Source organism: Epinephelus moara, chromosome 2 (genome assembly GCF_006386435.1).
Source record: "Epinephelus moara isolate mb chromosome 2, YSFRI_EMoa_1.0, whole genome shotgun sequence".
In the NCBI taxonomy this organism is placed as follows: Eukaryota; Metazoa; Chordata; class Actinopteri; order Perciformes; family Serranidae; genus Epinephelus; species Epinephelus moara.
In genome coordinates this window covers 22,713,023-22,732,278 of record NC_065507.1, presented here as the reverse complement: position 1 = coordinate 22,732,278, position 19,256 = coordinate 22,713,023, and the positions used below count along the sequence as shown (strand labels likewise).

The window sequence follows — 19,256 nt, the reverse complement described above, 5'->3', positions numbered from 1 at the left end:
ATTATGTCTGCTTCAAGGGCAAAGGTTTCAACATGGGGTGGGCACATATGAAACCAGGAGTTTGGGATTTCCCTAGGAAATTTTAAGTGTCACACTTTATTTCCTGCATCAGTTTCTGCCTTTTCTGCATCAGTGTATGGTGTGACTGTCTTTAATTTTGTCAAAAATAATCGCCCGCTGCTACTTTTACTTTTTACGGGAGGGGACAAATGCACGTTCTAAATATTGAGGGGGACGTGTCCACTGCGTCCCCTCTGAAATCTTTACCTATGTCGGCTTGTCCAATGCTTAAAGGTTTGCTTCTAACTGCGTATAACGTGAAAGCAGCCTGAGCAGATTACACCCATATTTCCATTTCATTCCACTTATCTCCTGTTAATTCCCATGGAAAGTTGCCACCTTGAATATTCCCAGAATTTTGCAAAGTTGGAACACCGCACACATTTTTGTATAAATAAATAACTGTTCAGGTTAAATAAGGAGAATGACTGCTCCAGAACAGCTGCTAACAGACCTTATGGTGAGATTGTTTTTGTCAACTTCTCTGTCCAAAGTCAAGAATGAACTCTGAATCTCACTTCTTTCTCTCAATTTACCTCTTTAACCAAACAGATTTGACATAAATTACAAAACATATAAATTATATTGTTGTTTTGACCTTGTGATGAGCCGACTGCTCTAGCTTTCTTCCTAACAGCGCTGCATTAGCTAAATGTTGCACAACTCTCCTTCATAATCTTAAATCTTAAACTGTGTAGATTTTGCGTTTTAACTACCTTTAATTGCCAGGACATGTTTAATTTGGCTCTGTGAACGTCCTGCTACATTAGATCCAGCACACTGAGGACCAGGCGAGGCTGCAACCCATCAAGCTAACATATTAATCACAGCTGCTCTAATGGGATAACAGCTCCTAAACTAATCAGTTCTTCTGTGAGGCTGTTGAAACATTTCGGGGCTGACAGCTTAAGTGAGTTGCACGAGAGCGTACGAAGAACAGAGCCAGATAAAGCCAAGCAGTTTGTTTAGTTAAGAGGGGGGAAAAATAAACAGATTGTGCCAGGAAGACAGGAAGATCTGGACAGCCTCTTCCCTCTGCTCCCTCCCTCCTCTGTTACATAACTCCACACTGACAGGAAGGTCAGTTTGCTTCCTGCGCTCCTTTACAGAAGTGGTTTTTCCCCTTTTCCACAGCATCTGTGTTTTACAGCTTACTATGATGAGTCTGAGAATCGTTGTTGTCGTTCTGGCTGTGTTAACTGGGGTAACTGGGAGCCCCACTGTGACGGTCAGGCCTGAAGCTGACTCGGTGGACGTGACGGCTCATCCAAACAGCGTACCAGAGGTAGAGGAGGAAAATGAGATCACTGGACAGGTGAGGAGGAACTAGCTGCAATAACTTTGGTGTGTAATCGTGTGTCCTGGTGTGCAAATGTACTGCTCATGTAGAAGATCTACAAATGACCACACAGAATACTGCTGCACAAGAAAAGAAGTGGGTTTCCAAGAATCAAGTGTTTGTAAGAAGTTGTTTGTTGACATGTAAATAATCCGTACAGAACCAAACTTTAAAAGACAGACGTATCTTTGCTGCACTCATTCTTACATCAGGGCCGTTCTGTACATGGTACAAAAGCCATAACAAGCTCACATCAAAACACTGAGCTTTCCTTACCAACAAGGTCAAATGGTGTTAAAATCAAGATAATAAATATGCTTCCAACAGGGGTCAAACATCAGGGAGGGAAAAAGTAGCTTCAACTACAAAACAAGAGTAACGTGTCAGTTTTTCATGGCTCCACAAATCAAAGCCTCATTGTCGAGTCACGGTTGATGATGGGCAGGAAATGTGTGTAAAGATGAGGGTCGGCGGTCGTGTTAAAGTCCAGTAGTACACATCTGAGTATATTTGACAGTTTTCAGCTCTTCCACTTGTTCTTCTTCACAGGCAGCTGTCCTGTCGCCTCCAAGTATTTGTGGATGAGTTCCTCTTGTGAGGCTGGCAGACAGGGCTGGTATCTGCTGTAGTCCATGGTGTACTCGCCTTTTCCCTGGATAAACAATGAGAGAGGGTGTTAGTTTGTAAAATTCTAATGTACTACAAAAGTTGTTTGGACTCCTCTGTAATCAGGGTTCCTACACGTGTTTCATATCAAAATACTAGGGTTGCAACGGTATGAGATTTTGACGGTACGATGAAAATATTGCTGTGTCATGGTATTACACAATTGATCTATTAGTAGTAGTAGTGGTATCAGTTTCAATGTTCCTTTTAAAAGAATGAAAATATATATATATATTTTTTGTTGAACATACGCTTTATTATAATTTAAACTTGAAACCCTTTTTTTAAGGACATTTATGTGACAAGTCTCCCTTTTGAAAATAAGAGACTCTGCGTTCGGTTGCATTTTATTTTTAATACCATAGATGAGCAAATATAGACAGTATGATAACTGTTCATTTTTCTACCAGTGGTATACTGTGAAACTGTTATACTACTGCAACCCTATTCCAGACGTTTCAGTCACTTTTTCAGACCATGTTTGACATCAGGGTACCGAAATAATTGCCATACGATTGTAGCTAGCTACTGTAGCTCATAAAAATTAACATCAAACTCAGACAACTTCAAATATTCAGGCTGCGCTGCTGAGACAGTGCAATGTTTTTCAGATTCTGACATTTATTTTTAAATAACTGTATACCTGTAACCCTACAGTAACAGAATGGATTTCCTGTACAGTTTACCAAAGAACTAAAAAAAGAGAACTTAAGTCCTATGAAGAAAGATGGAAGACGTTCTATTGTCAAACATCTCTGCCCAAAGAGGAAGTAAATGAACCTGTTTAAAGTAATAATGTTATATTACTGTTATCCACATGTGTTTATTATTTTTTTATTAAAAAACAAAAACAAAACGTAATTAAGTGAGGAAAAAGTCAAAATAATTTACATGCAGCCTTGTTTATTAATGGTGTCCATGGAAACAATGATGAACACAGCCATAAGATAGTCCCGTTAACTTCTCTGAAAACTACATCACTGCATAACTCAAGAGTGTTACCTGAATATTTGTATGAATTTGGTTGTGATTGTCTGGATTAGGTTCACTTATAAGTCACATGTTGGGGCAGAGCTGTTCTGCAGGCTGTGACGTACAGGCGTAGAGGCACTCTGTGTAGGGTCTGTGTTCATTCAGTCTCACACTATACTTCTTATCTTGCTTTCGACGACATCCAGCTCGCTTGATTCCCTCACCAAAAGCTTTCTGAGCAGCTCACAGTATCACCATGTTGATACTCATCTGAGTCTACTTCAGTTAATACCATGAGCTCCAAACAGTAAGATTTCTGAGCAGCAGAGAGGGGTTTGCGGAGTCTCAGGCTATATGGGGGACAATGCAAATCCCTGTATTTTTTTCCAATCAATGTTCTTATCAACAGATGCTAGAACTGAACATCCGAAGCAGTAAAGCACAGTGCTAAGTAAACACACCCATACAAGATTAATGTATCACAAAGTGTGAGGTCTCTATCAGGGAGACTAAACATATTGTCCGTCTATTCATTTTAATCTGCTTATCTGGGGCCGAGTCACAGAGTCAGCACGCTGATCAAGGTACTTCCTCTTCCCAACACTTTGCGGCTCAGCAGACGTTCAAGGCCAGATGAGATATATAATCCCTCCAGCGTGTTCTGGGTCTGCCCAGGGCCTCCTACCAGGCCTAACGGGAGGCGCCCAGGAGGCATCCTGATCAGATGTCTGAACCACCTAAACTGACCCCTTTCGATGCGAAGGAGCAGCAGCTTTCTCCGAAACTCCCTGTGGATGTCCGAGCTCCTTACCCTATCTCTAAGGCTGAGCCCAGCCACCCTGCAGAGAAAACGGATTTCGGCCCTTTGTATACACAATGTCATTCTTTCGGTCACTATCAAAAACTCACAACCACAGATGAGGGTCAGAACGCAGATGGACTGGTGAATTGAGAGCTCTGCCTTCTGGCTCAGCAGTGTAAGCCAGTGCTGTATTGTGTATTATTAAAACAGGAGTTTAAATAGCACTTTGTCTTAACTTGTGTTATCAGACTAATATCAGTATCAGACTAATTTTGAAAGTGTAAATTAGAGATTGATGAACACAGGGAAAAGCATTCACTCTACGTAGACTATAATGGACAACCGTTATACTGCACATATAGGGTGTTGTGAGGTCAAACTTACTTCAGTGCAGGAGCGTAGTTCTGTGGCGTAGCCGAACATGTCATTTAGTGGAATCTGTTGGGGAAAACAGGATGAAATTAAATGGTGATGAAGTATGTGAGAACAAATGCTACACGCTAAAAGGCTGCAGATAAATGCTGTGTGTGAAGCTGTATGTGAAGCGTGGACAAACTGGACTCACATCAGCGTACAGAGTGAAGTATCCCTCAGCTCCATCCTGTCCTGTGATGACACCGTGCCGACGGTTTACACCAGCAATGACTGCTCCCTGAAACTCCTGAGGTGCTACGACTTCCACAGACATGATCGGCTCCAGGATGATCGTGTTGGCCTTTTCCATAGCTGAGGAGAGCAAATAGAAACCAGCATTAATATACGCTGAAAACAAAAGAGATGAATGGTAGAGTAGGTGTGATCTAACATGACCCTCACCTTGCTTTAGAGCGCCCTCTCCTGCCCGGATGAAGGAGATCTCATTGGAGTCCACCAAGTGATTCGCTCCGTCTTCCAGTATGAACCTGACTCCTGAGATCTTGTGCCCGCTCAGCGGCCCCTTCTCACAGGCATCCCTGAAGCCCTGCAGCACGATGGGAAGAAACAAGCCATGAAAGACAAGAGCATGGCTTTCACTTTGTGTTCAAATCACTTCGATTTAACATCCATATAGCTGTACTTTCATTGTGACAACATTTAAGTTAAAAAACAAACCTTTTCAACAGCTGGTATAAACTGCTTAGGGACGTTTGTTCCAACGGTCTGGTCTTCAAACTCCAGCTTGGTGCTATGCTCTGGCTCAAGAGGCTCAAGGACTCCGATAACTTTACCGTACTGCCCAGAGCCGCCAGACTGCTTCTTATGGGTGAAGTCAAACCTGCAGAGAAAAGGGGCAAAATATCCACATTCTGAGGCAGCATGACAAACTGGGATCATCTGTCCAGCAGAGTCCTGAGTGTTTAGGCGTGTTTGAGCAACTCTATTGGTGATGGAGGCCACACTGTCTGTGTTGCTGTTGGCATCAAAGTGATATATTGAACAGTCAAAAAACAGATGCACCAATCAAATTACAGTACCATCATCTGTCAGTACCTAAATGACACCTAATTTAGGCGACATTATAGCTGCAAATGGGCGGCACAGTGGTGCAGTGGTTAGCATTGTCACCTCACAGCAGCAGTGTCAGCGTGGGGTTTTCTCCGGGTACTTCGGCTTCCTCCCACAGTCCAAAGACATGCAGGTTAACTGGTGACTCTAAATCGGTCGTAGGTGTGAATGTGAGCGTGAATGGTTGTCTGTCTCTATGTGTCAGACCTGTGATAGTCTGGTGACCTGTCCAGGGTGAACCCCGCCTCTCGCCCAATGTCAGCTGGGATAGGCTCCAGCCCCTGCCAACCCCAACAGGGGAAAATGAATGAATGAATATAAATGCCAAGAAAAACTTTTGAATTTCTTACAATTTTGATCGGTACTACAAAAAGTACAAGTAATAGTAACTTTAAGTATTACAGGCATTAGTGCACGATTATTAAAGACGATTTTTGGCATCTTGGTCTTTCTCTTGAAGTAAATCACATGCCACAACTGTCACTTTAGCGACAGAAAATTTTCTTGAATAGAAAGTTACACAAAGACTCTGGCATCTACCAGTATGGCTGAAAAGTATTAGACCTCATCAGTGTTGCCTTTTAAAAAAACACATCGGTGTGTGTCATAAAATATATTAAATCTCTTGCTCATCAATTACTGACATTTGAAATGTCCCTCATAATTTTGTTGCAGTTGAAATAGTGGACGGCAGCAGCACTGATCCACATTTGCCTGTTGTGTAAAGCTGATTCGAAGGGGAGCAGAACAAACAGGAAAGAGCTCTGTCTCTTTAAAAGAAAAGGGGGCAGTCCTCAAAGAGCTCTGGTGTAATAGGAAGTGAGAAGTGATCTTTCCACTCCCATGAGAAGCGCCAGTCAGATAAAACTTTCCACCTGGCAAAGTTACAGGCTGGGAGGTTGGAGCATTTCAGTTACAGGCAAGATCAGACTCCTTTATTTAATTCATCTTTCAGCTGTGCACCTCTTCACCATGTGCTGTTTCCAAGGCTTCTTCATATTTACTATCCTTTTCACTTCGCTCAGTGAAGCTGTCCTTGTGTCTAAAGCTTTTTATTTAGTTTTTATGTGGAGACAAACCAACTGGAGAAATAGCTCCACCCTGCAGACACCTGAGGGCAAAGTCCCCCAGGGATCTGAAGCCCATCCCTGTTCATTACTGCAGTTTCTGCTTAAATACTGTCTTTCCTTTCTCACTGACTGTGCTTTCTTGTCTCCTCTGGAATAACAACAGGAAGTATTAGTGGATGAAGAGATTGAAGAGGTGATGGCGACTGGAGAGTTGAACCCCAATCACTACCCGGCTCGCAGGGCAGCCCAGGTGGTCCAGCACTACCTCAACACCCGCCACGGCTCTCCATACAGGCTGTTCGGCATGCATGAAGTCCACAGCGGAAACGCAGAGGTCAGCTGAAGTTTAACTGTTATTGTTAAGTTCACAGTGAATTTTCTATCTTCTGTCAACTGTGGTTATTTCTGATTTCTCTTTTAGGATGTGGACTCTGGGAGAAAGTATCAGCTGGAGATTTCAGTGCGAGAGAGAATCAGCAATGTAAGATATGATTATTTATTGCACCGGGTTCTCAGGCAGTTTGTTTAAAGCAGATAATCTCTGACTTTAAAGTGAACAGGTTTTACGAGATTTAACTAAACAGACGATAAAATGAGGCAATGTGGTCAAACCCTGACTCACTGGCTGCCATGCTAACACATGGACTACGCCTTTATGAGGAATACTAGCACCTTTTTTTATTGCCAAACCTGCCTTTCCTTTCTTTGCTCATTTTTAATCCACTAACCCCTCCTTTTTTTAAAACACTGATCCAGACTACAGAGAAATGCTCTGCGGAGGTTTTGTTTCCAAAGGGAGAACCACAGCGCTCGCCAGAGGTCCAGGCCTCGTGTGGGGATCTCCTTACAAATAACAGTAAAGCTCAAGAAGAGGCCTTATACCAAAAGTACAAGGGGAGCCAAACACCGGTGTCTGCAGAATATCTACCTGGTATGTACAGGAAAACAAAACTGCTGCTAGTCACCGCACAAAGTCACATCTTGCACAACATTGGCAGTTTGAAATTGCAGCTTTTGGGAATTTCATCACTGTTAGTATTTGTGGTTTTTGAGTGACCTCAGTGTCTCTCTGAAGAATATTAACGCAACACAAATGGCTGACATTTTGACCCCTGATGGTGAAATCTCCAGGATACAGACAAGCATAGCCTACAGTATATGTATGTAACACACTGACGTTCTGACCGACAGACAGCCATGGTCACATTGAGCCCGACATGGAGCCCTTCTGGCACCTCTGCACCGTGGCCTCCAGCTTCGTCATGCTGAATGAATCCACTGAAAACACTGTGTACAACATGGCTCAGGTGGCCAACATCACTCAGCTGGTAGGTTTCTTCTGTCTGTCATTAAATCTGCTCATTAATCCTCGACTGATAAGTAAAGAGATGGATAATAATGACATAAAGGAAGCTGCAAATGAACCGAGGATGTAACAGCTGTATTGGACTTGGTGTCTAATATTGGCTTATTTTTCCTTTATCTGCTGCAGGCGAGTGAGAACGACCAGCTGAAGTTTGACTGTCACACACTTCTGCATGAGATGGTGTCACAGGTAAACACTTGTTTTATAATCCTTTACTAAAGCAGGTAATAACTTCAGCACTAGTGGCATCTTGGGACACTTACTCTCATGCTAGATATGCACAATGTGATACAGTTTTACTGTCTGATATCTCTTATTATAATATAATTATTACCCCCTGATAATCTGACAATCTGCATTATTTCTTTCAGGAAATCATTCACTGGAAGCTGCTGTTCACCTGGTCTCCTCCAGAGGGAGTCAAAGTGCTACAGATGGAGCAGCTGCCGCACTGCCACGAGTGTCAAAAACCTCCACACACAAACTGAACTGCTGACATCCATCACACTGCTTTAACAACCAAAAACAACATATTGATGTTCACACCTTATATTCAAATATTGGAGCATAAAGGCTGCAAGCAGAAAGCCATCACATGTAATGATGACATGCTTACATGGTGCTGTGTTTGTAATACTTTTGGTTGCTGTTGTATTTTAGCCAAAATAAACTGTTTATACAGACTGTTGCCTCTGTTTACACTGTTCAGTGTGTGTGTGTGTGTGTGTGTGTGTGTGTGTGTTTTAGGAGATCAGCACTTACTGTACAGGACTGGTGATCGTCTCTCTGAAAGCCACTTTGGGTTTTCCCATGATGCAGGGACAATTGTATTCCCTCTCCATCCTCTGAAACAACAAAAACATGGGTCAGATATATCAGCTTCAAAGTCACACTTTATTCATACATGACTAAAAACTTTTTTCAGGATTGATAAATCCCATTTAGAGACGGCTTGGAGATCTCAGCTAGAGCTTCACTCCAGAAACACTGAACCTCAGACATATCAACATTTTTTGGTACTTGCCACAGACAAAGTAGCACCAAATGGCGGTGTCAGACAATTAAATGTAATGCTTTTAAAGACATTTCACCTACCTAAGTACAAAGGTAAGTAGTATGTATATGGTCCTGTGCAAGGGTGTGTTAGGTTAATATATATTTTATTAATATATACTTTGCAGACAGATAAGTGCCAGGTATTAGGTTTAGTGGTAGGTCTAAAGACTTTTTACATCTGAAATGTAGACTTTGTGTAAATCATTTTGACAAAAGGAAATTAAAAAATAGACCAATTAAATTAGATAAAAATTTTTAGGCAATTAAGACGTCACTTAAAACTATTAAATGACTTTTAAGGCCTAATATTTATCAGATTTTAGACCTTCAAAGGACTTGCAGAGACCCTGGTTACACCTGACAGCTCCAAACCTCCACAAATCAAGACTAATTGGATACAAAGCACCATCAGAACGATTAAACATGTCAGGATGTGTCTCCTTTATTGCAGGATATCATGTATTAAAGATATACTTTGCAGGATTTTCCTTTAAAAAACAATGTATAGACTCACAGAAATCCCTCTCAATCATCACTTATGACCCACTAGAAGAGTGTGGTGGTGTATTTTACTGTAGAGGCTCTTATTTTCTTCTTATTTTGTCGTGTTCGGGACGTGTCTGGGCACAGCGCGCAGGTGACATTCAGACTTAATAAAAAGCACGAGCCGGCTAGACGACAATTCCTGCACTGTACACTTTTAAACGTGCAGAACATCTTCTAACTAGGTACCTGGGAGTAGATTTCAAGATGCAGCTCGCCCATGCCCGAGATGATGGTTTCTTTGCTCTCAGTGTCAAAATGCACCCTAAACGTCGGGTCTTCCCTGGTGAAACGGTTAATGCCTTTGGAGAATTTATCCATATCGTTCTGGTTGGAAGAGGAATAACAAGAGGTGAGAAGAGTTAATGGCTGAATAGATTTTTACAATACTTACAAGTAAATTAAAGTGTTTTTTTACCTTGTTGGTGGGCTTCATTGACATGGAAATGACAGGCTCTGGGACGTGAATAGACTCCTGGAGACACAATAACAATTGAACACAAGATTCTCCTCATATCTTGGAGGGAAGAAGAAAAGAAGAATAATTTCTATTAAGTTACCATGGAGAGATTGGCACTGGTCCTGGATGTAAAAGTGTCTCCGCTGGCACAGTCAATCCCAAACAGAGCACAAATATCTCCTGCATAAACTTGATCCACATCCTGAAAACAGCACAGATAAAAAAAATACATAAGAGGACAAGATGCTTATGTTTCAAGACTGGGTTGATTGAAAAGTCATACTTGATGACTGAAATATTGGCCTGAATAATAAACAGCTTCATGTTTTGTTTTGATATAAGAAGAATGGAAACTTTGGTGCCATGGGGGATGTGGTTTGTTATCTCCACACTTGACTGGTGCCAAAAGAGGAACCTAACCATTCTGACCAGTCATGCTCCTCTGCTGCTTAAACTGCAAACCGCGGATGGAAAACTGTGACCTCTGACAGCCTGCTGATGTACGGCTTGTTCTCACCTCCATCTGGTCGGCGTGGAGGCGCACGAGCCTCTGAACTCTGACTTTCTTGCTCGAGCGTGTGTTGTAGATGTACTCCCCCTTCTTCAGACAGCCCTGGTACACCCGCACGTATGTCAGCTGGCCAAACCGCCCCGCCTGATAATGAGAAACACAACAGGAAACAACAAAGCAGATTAAGACCTTCCTGTTAAGCTAAAATGCAGAATTAAAGAAAAGGAATAGTATCGTACCTCCAGTTTGAAGGCCAGACCAACAAAGGGGTTTGAGGAGTCTCTTGTCGGGTCCATTTGAATCTTTGATGTTTCACTGCCATCTCTAACACAGTCAAAAACACACCGGCATTAGTGCAAAAAAAATCCTCATGATAGATAACATAGAGTAACTTTGGTCAATACTCACTCTTCATTGAGGATAGCATAGTTTTTGACTTCAGTGGGGTTCGGCAGGTAATCCAGGACAGCGTCCAGTAGAGGCTGGACCCCCTTGTTTTTCAACGCTGTGCCCACCAACACTGGAGTGAAGAGACGCTGCACTGTGGCCCTGCGGATCGCAGCCTGGAAAACAGTGACATAACGAGAGATTGAGTGTTGGGCAACAAAATTATGTTTATTCTTTATTCATACACAGCGTTCATGTCCCAATTTAGACATATTCAATAAAAGAACTTAAATGGTTTTTGAAGGTCTCCACTGCTGAAATTAAGGTCTCAACATGTGTGACCTTTGAGGCCAGTGTTTGGTTTGGCTGTTCTGGGCTACTGTAGAAGACCATGGCGGACTCTAAGGAAGAGGGCCTTTTGAGGGAGAACAGGCTCTGATTGGAGGGAGAGCTAACCACGCCCACTTAGGAGACAGGAAGAGTAATCGTTTTCTTAACATTGGATAAGCCTACAGTTGGGTATCTGCCTTCATCCAATATCTCTGGTAGATATAAAAGGCTCATTCTAAGGTAACGAAAACACAATGATTCCCATTTTCAGGTGATTATCAACTAATGAAAACATAGTCATTTTATCTCCTACACACTGGACCTGTAAATGAAAAGACATTGGGCCTCATTCAATAATAAGCGCGTAGAAGTGATCTAATTTTGCACACAAAATAAGTTAGGACGTCAAAAATACAAATTCAATCAAATTCATGATACATGCGCACGGGGCAATTCTGTTATTACCGCCATCTGTATGTTGACAGACACCTGGCCATTATTTGCAATCAGCATACTGCCACATCCCTATTTCTCTACACAAGAAAATACGATTGGTGCATGAGGTTGATCAGAATCTATTACATAACCTAGATGCCTGTTAACAACAATAATAATAATAATTTCATGGCACTAGAAATTGGTGGGACCAGCCGATCATTATAGGCCAAGTAAATAAAAATAATGAAAACCAAAGGTGTTACATTTCAATACAGACATTTCCATATACCTCATTGTATGATAATAACAGATGAGGATAAATTTTTTAGAAATTAAAGTTAATTTCATAGTTATTTAATACATTTGACTGATGGGTTAGGAAATTGAAAGCTTTAAATATTGCTGTCTATTAAAGCTTTTTTTTTTGATGAATGCTGTTTCAATATGTTGTGCATCTAACTAAAAGGTGTATTTATTTTCCCAGACAGCCGGGCTTTTATCATCTGTGCGCACACATGTTATGAGGCAAGTCTAAATTTGTTTGCAAAGCATGAACAAATTCAGGTAAGAAAATACTAACGAATCCCAGATTTGAGTGGTAAACATTCAGACGCATGGTTAAAGCACAGATTTGTGAATGAGGCTCAATGCTATGTTTTAAGAAAATATTGGTCAAAACTAAATCTCACAGATGCCTTTTTTTAAAGGTTAATTTTAGGGCTTTTGCCTCTATTACACAACAGCTAGCAGGTGACAGGAAAGGGGGTGCCAGAGTGGGGATGACACGCAGCAAAGGGCCACAGGTTGGAACTGAACCCAGGCCGCTACAAAGGACGCAGCCTACATGGGGCGCACACTCTACCTGATGAGGCAGAGGTCGCCCTTACAGATGCCTTATCTTTATTAGCATGGCTAGGGTCACTACTTTGGTCCAGACTGTTATATCTCAGAGAGTAGTGACGGATTGCCGTTTCAGTTTTGATTGGATTAGTTAATATTTTTGGCTTTTAATGAAATGTCTTGACAACTATGAGACAGATTGCCAAGAACTTGCCTTCTATGCATTTTTATACAGATATCTCTCTACAGTTAACACAGCACGGCGAGGCAAAATTACATGTAAAATTGCTGCCTAGATGAGGCAGTGTAAAAGGGGCTTAAAATGGTGAACCTGGTTAACATTATACCAGCTGTTAGCATGCTGATGTTAGCACTTAGCTCAAGCGTGGCTGCAGAGTCTTTCATCTTGTTTACTTGTGATGTCAAGAAATTATTGTGAAAAGCTTTTTTTTATACTTATGATGTGTCAACTATGAGTCATGACAGGAAGTGAAGTGCTAATCCTTGTACTGAGAGAGATTCGTTTGGCTCAGTGTTGTGTCACTGAAAACAAAAACAGACAAGCACTTCTCCATAAACACTGATGGCTGTTTTATAATTATCTGAAAACACACGTTCTCTTTCTTTAAAGACACAAACCTTCAGCTCCTCTGTAGTTGGAATCTTCTCCTCCAAGAACATCTCTCCCAAGATTTCATCAGCATTAGCCACACACTCCACCAGCTCCTCCCTGCGGTCTGCAGCCTCAGCGCGGAAATCTGCCGGGATCTCATCATAGCGGAGAGTTTGACTGCAGAGAGGAAGAAACGGTGTGAATCAGCTTCATCTTGATCAGGAACAGAATCTTGGAAGTTGTGAAACAGGGATAGAAATTAATTTGAGGATTTTTGCCACCAAGCTTCAGTTAGTCTCATTTATGGCAAATTATTCTCTCTGCTCAAGAATCACTTACATCATCAATTACAGTGCAGATGAAAATGACCAATTTAAACTTAAACAGAAACAGATCTCTTTATGATAAAGCTACCACAAGGGGAATCCCTCACCCAAAAGGCCCCTCGAAATACATGCTCCGCTCCTCCACAAGGTCGATGATGCCACGCATGTTATCCTCCAGGCCAATGGGGATGCTCACAAAGGCTGCATTGTGGTTTAGTTTGGTTCTGAGGAAGATAAAGAAGAAGTCTGAGGTGATGAGGTGAGAACAAAATACAGGAAGGAAAACCACTGCTGACTGTAACATTGTTTGTGGAATGATGATTTCATGTCAGCTTCAGTCTGTTACTGTTTGTAAAACACAGCTGCATGAGTCTGAAGCCAGGCTCCCTGCTACTTTTCTTGCATCCACATCTTTTGTTTGGTCTAGTAAATTAGCAAAAGATTAGGAGAGGCACACAGGACACATGCAGAAGTTACATTAAAAAGCTGAGAGATACACCAGTCAGCCAAAACATTAAAACCATGGGGATTAAGTGAATAACATTAATCATCTTGTTACAGTGCAATGTTCTCCTGGGAAACATTGGGTCTTAGCATTCATGTGGATGCCACTAGACACTCTCCACCCACCCAAACACCATCACAGACCAAGTACCCCTCCCCTTCATGGCAGTGCCTCTCACAATAAGACAATGCACCATGTCACACTGCAAAAACTACTCAGGAGTGGCTTTAGGATCATGACAACGATCTCAAGGTGTCGAACTGGCACAAAATCAGGTGGCACAAATCTCACAATCTGCAGGTCTCAAAGGATCCGCTGCCGACGCCCTGGTGCCAGCCACTACAGGACACACCCCAGAGGTCCTGTGTCCATGCCCTGACATGTCAGAGACAAGTACGATCCAAAGAGGCCACGTTGTGGATTGGTGGTATCTAACTGGCACGGGTACATCCCACAAATGCTCGATCGGATTGGGATCTGGGGAATCTGGGGGCGAGGTAAATGCCTTGAGCTCTTGGGCATGGCGCACTGTCTTGCATGGGGGAGTCCTGTTGCCATGAGGGGATGTACTTGGTCTGCAACAGTGTTTAGGTAGGTGGAACATGTCAAGGAGCATCCACATGAATGCCAGGACCAAAAGTTTCCCAGCAGAACACTGAACTGTAAGAAGATGATCGATGTTATTCACTTTACCTGTCAGTGGTTTTAATGTTTTGGCTGATTGGTGTACATTGTACTTCTGACTGTGTCTGATGACTCTATGTGTAGCTGATCAGGAGCACTTTGGTACGTATGCATGACAGTACATGTGCCCTGTTAGTGTAATGTACCTCATCTGCTGCAGGGCTCTGCTAGGGTTGGCTCCCATGCGGTCCAGCTTGTTGATGAAGGTGAGGAAGGGGACGTTGTAGCGTTTCATCTGCCTGTTCACAGTCATGGTCTGACACTGGACTCCCCCCACCGCACACAACACCAGCACGGCTCCGTCCAGCACGCGCAGCGCTCGCTCCACTTCAATGGTAAAGTCCACGTGACCTGGAGAAACGACAGGGACAGGGACGGTTAGAGATAACAGACTTGAAAATAAACATGAAAATGATACTTTTGACTTGTGAGGTTAAAGTCCTGGAGCTGGTGGAGATTCAACATTGTAGACACTTCAGCAGGGCCGATCCTTCCTGCCATGGCAGCTAGCACCGGATCTCTACATCTAAACCACCAGAAGATAAGCTGTCTGTGTCTCGGCATTCACAGATACCTTGATAAAAAGTTCAGATAAACTATTTATATTTACAGCCGTAATTGCTGTTGAGTAATTTTGTCTGTTCTTTTACTTTCTGTAGCATCTAAACATGCTTCTGTGGAAATGTTTTCTGCCGTTAACAAACAGCAAAGAGTTGAAAAAAACAAAACTGAGTCAGATAGGGTCAAACCGAGGATGCTGCAATAACATGATGAGCAGCACCACCACGCTCCACATTCTGCAGCATTTTTTTTTACTTATACCTGATTTACTGCGGCTGCACGTTCATACATTACAAGGTAGAAATGTTGACAGCTTTCCCTTACAGTTTGGACTGGATAATGTGAGACCACTCACAGTGAACGGGCAGTCAGTAAAGAAAAGACATGAAACCTGCATTTTACTTTGTTTTTCACTTTATTTTGTTGCTTCCTCTTTAAGATTTAGAACAACTTATTTTGAAATGGGACTTCTCTGCCTTTTTAAGTCATGACGTACACGCCATGCAATGTTCCCCTTTCAAAAGGAAAGAGTTATTTTACTAAAAACTTTTTGTTTTCCCTCTATTAAAGGTTTAAACTAAGTGCAATTACTTCTACTTAAATTAAGTCAGGGAAACCAAAGCAGCTCTGGTACAACAGAGTGAAAGAATCCTGAAAAAAACCTGAAAATAGAGTGCCCCAGGGATAATGTTTTTGTGTAGGCCAACGCGGAAGTGTGACTCAGTGTGATGACACTCTGTAGTCTCATTTAGCCACTTGTTAGCAACAGCCTTTTTTAAGACACATAGAAGTTCACATATAGGGTATTTACTGACGAATTTTGTGTCGTAGAACAAAACATGAGAGTCTCTTAAGCTTGTCTCACCAAAAACCCATTCAAAAAACCCACTGATTTGGAGACAAAGAACCGTGAGTGTTAAAATGCTAATTTATTTTCATACTTAGGACTCATTCCTGGGGCACTCTTTTAGTTATCATTTAAGTGCTTCTACAGAGAGACAACAGAGCGTCATCACACTGAACACAGCTTTACAGCCTCATTGTGGCGGCGATGTTGAAGTCATGCAACATTGGTGTAGTTTGTTTATAGTGTTAGCTTTTTACTTAAGCCAACTGAAGTTACACTTCACAATGAAATCATAAAAGTGGTGTTGATTTGTAAAGATGATCTCACTGAACAAAAAATGTAAGTATCATAAACTTTTGCTTGCGACAGAGGTTATCTTCTGCAATAGTTTTGCAAAATCCCGCTTTTTGTCAAGGTAATTAGGGTGATGCTAACTTCCAGGTAGGCCTACAAATAAATGTCATCCCTGCAGCACTGTATTAGACACTGTAATACTTCTACACCAACACAGTATTACCTGGGATGGTATGGACCTTTAAAAGGGCCCTCCATCTATGTTTTTTACTGATTACTTTCAAAGCCTGAGAACTGCGATCATCAGTGTTATCTTGGCTTGGGCTTTAAGACTACAAATTTGTACCAGAGATCCTACATTACAAACATTTGGTTTGAAGGACGTGTACATTTACCAGGCAGGTAGGTTGTAATAGAAAGACACTATCAGGTAGGATCATGGGAAATGTCCAATCCAATGCTGTTGGAGGTTGACCCATACTAGAGGCTAAAGGTCAGGGTATCTCAGCCTCTGCTGCTCAGATTTTGACCATTATTGTGTTAAATGTACCCTCGCATATCTCCAAACTTTACTGATGTGCAACACTAAACCATTCAGTAGCCCTTTAAGAAAAGTCCTGCATTATCAACTGTGTGTGTGTGTAACCAAATCACCACAAACAGGGGCCCATATGCAAATCATTTGACCCCTAGGACCCCAGATGGTCTCTCAGTACCTGGTGTGTCAATGATGTTGATGTTATGATCCTTCCACATGGTGTATGTAGCAGCTGACTGGATGGTGATGCCTCTCTGCCTCTCCAGCTCCATAGAGTCCATAGTGGCTCCAACACCATCCTTCCCCTTCACCTACACACAGCAGGAGAGGAAACCGCACATGAATGCAAACGGTACAGCTGTTGACCTCACCTGACACCAGCCGCTCCGTCCCAGAGCTCACCTCATGGATCTCTGCTATCCTGCCGGTGTAATAGAGGACACGCTCGGTCAGAGTGGTCTTCCCCGAGTCAATGTGAGCAGAGATGCCGATGTTGCGGATCCTCTCGTTGGGAATGATCCCAGAGGAACATGTCCGACAGCTGTTGATGAGCACCTGTAACAGAGGAAGGTCAATATTCAAAGCTCTTCCTGTCTGTTTACCGATTGTGAAACACAGCAGGGTCATGGCAGAGCAGCATGAAGAGGAATGATGTCAGAACGGTTAAACTGCAGACTGCTCCGGTTACCTTTTTAAGAGTGACGCTTCCTGGTGCCAAAATATGCGTTTTAGCCAAAGACAGACTCGCCTGTAATACTCTCATTTTGACAACTACTGGCTCGGGCACAGGGTACTCGTATTTCTTCTTTACACAACCCCGAGTACCCGGTGAATGTCACGCCGGGGCCCTGCTGCTGGTTGTGAAACACTACTTCCGCCTCTACGGAAAGCCAGATGTACCAAAACAGCTACTGTTTGCGTTTATTGAACATAAATGACGCCACTTAAAAAAAACTTAGTCGAACAATTAAAATGTATATATAATTTATGGGTGATTTCATTTTCTTGACTTTGGGATTTAAAGTCAAAAACATTGAAGCACAAATTAAAAATATACGAGAAAACGCGCATGGACTAAAAAGGCTCATGATGCCTTCAAGTGCTGTCAGAGAACTCGAAACACATTGAGGCCGCCAACATTTTCTTTAATACATTGAACAAACAGGTACATTAAGATTATATACATACAACTGTCCTGCCAGCGGTACATACAAAAAGAAAAAGACAAAATTAGATAAGAAATTGTATACATAATACAATAATAATAATAATAATAATAATAACTAAGAAAAATAAAGAAAATGTAATATAAAGCCAGAATAATGTACCATTTGTTCATATGGAATTTCCCCAATGATAAAATTAACTGTAGAAAATACATTTATTACTACTACTACTACTACTACTACTACTACTAGTAATAATAATAATAATAATAATCACTTTCCCCACCTCATTACCTTCAAAACACATAAAAATGTATTTATCCTGTAACTGAATTTTTACCCAGAGTTTCTCCTTTATATAAAGCTGAACACCCACCCAGCATATTCTGGTATTTATACAGTGATAAAAAAAAATGGCGGTTTATTTCTTCTTGTAGTTCATAGAAGGTCCAAGAATATTCAATATCAAGTCAAAACCTCTCCAATGTCTTATATGCTGGCTATATTAGATGCAAAATTGTAAAGGAAACCTCTTTAACTTTATTATTAAGGCAGAATATGTCGTTGAATTAATTTCCCCATACAGCGAAGCCCCCAAATGAATCTTACTGGGGACAGAGTTACAACTTGTATGTGATTCTTGGTGTATTTATTTGAATATCTATTATTGGTAGCGTCAACTTCTCCAAGGAATACACCTCTGTTAGATGTGTCCATGATTGCATCCTCGATTACTGAACCTCTCAAAAGCTGCAGCATCCCGCTTGTCAAAGAGTGCAGTCAAGCCTTTGATAATAAGATTTTTTTTATGGATTTATTTTTTTTAATTTCTCATGTAGTTGGTTGGATATTAATATGATTTTAGCATCTGATTATTGATATGTATATCGGTGGGATACTGTAATAATTTTCGCATATAATCATTGAAATGATGTATTAAAAGTATAATAAAGTAATATCTAATATATGTATTTCAACAAAGGGAAAAAAAGAAACTCCCTGTTCCACTTTCGTGGCCATTGAGATGGGGTATTTGACGCACCGTTAAGTTTTTCTCCAAGTTACCATACAACATAATGTAGACGCGCAATGGATTTTTTAAATTTAAATCGCCCCTTCGAAGTGCAGATGGCATGACCGCAGTTAAAGCCTCAAAAACTACTGCTTATTCTTTGGGCGAAACTGGTAAGTTGAATTTGAAGAGGAATTCATTTTACACATTAATTTCTCCCTCATCAGTATCAACAAGTTGTCTAACCAATAGCTACAATATCACTGTCAACCCATTTCCCATAATAGAGAGATTTCATGTTATATTGAATATTCTTGTTGTTCCAAATGTAGTAAATAGTGGGTGAAAATAAGGTTTGTAAATCATTTTCCAGGCCAGCAGAGCT

At 41.5% G+C, this 19,256-nt stretch overlaps 2 protein-coding genes across 3 annotated transcripts; one reads left to right on the top strand and one right to left on the bottom strand.

The window, feature by feature from the left end:
* Positions 1-1,069: 1,069 nt before the first annotated feature.
* Positions 1,070-8,444, top strand: lxn (latexin). Of its 2 annotated transcripts, none has more exons than XM_050033140.1 (7): positions 1,070-1,375; positions 6,558-6,728; positions 6,816-6,875; positions 7,151-7,325; positions 7,586-7,722; positions 7,887-7,949; positions 8,132-8,444. In XM_050033140.1, exons 1-7 carry the CDS (start codon positions 1,217-1,219, stop codon positions 8,246-8,248), a joined length of 882 nt encoding a protein of 293 aa, XP_049889097.1. In that variant the 5' UTR covers positions 1,070-1,216; the 3' UTR covers positions 8,249-8,444. The 2 variants fall into 2 exon arrangements, with proteins under 2 accessions (XP_049889097.1, XP_049889105.1); XM_050033148.1 differs by lacking the exon at positions 1,070-1,375 and adding an exon at positions 6,112-6,243.
* On the bottom strand, positions 1,501-17,559 carry gfm1 (G elongation factor, mitochondrial 1). Its single transcript, XM_050032850.1, has 18 exons — positions 17,382-17,559; positions 17,096-17,248; positions 16,872-17,004; positions 14,600-14,804; positions 13,372-13,488; positions 12,965-13,115; positions 10,739-10,893; positions 10,570-10,654; positions 10,337-10,474; positions 9,920-10,021; positions 9,778-9,834; positions 9,549-9,686; positions 8,523-8,605; positions 4,932-5,094; positions 4,656-4,800; positions 4,405-4,565; positions 4,224-4,277; positions 1,501-2,051 (listed from the first exon to the last, which is right to left on the bottom strand). Exons 1-18 carry the CDS (start codon positions 17,454-17,456, stop codon positions 1,920-1,922), a joined length of 2,247 nt encoding a protein of 748 aa, XP_049888807.1. The 5' UTR covers positions 17,457-17,559; the 3' UTR covers positions 1,501-1,919.
* Positions 17,560-19,256: the final 1,697 nt, after the last annotated feature.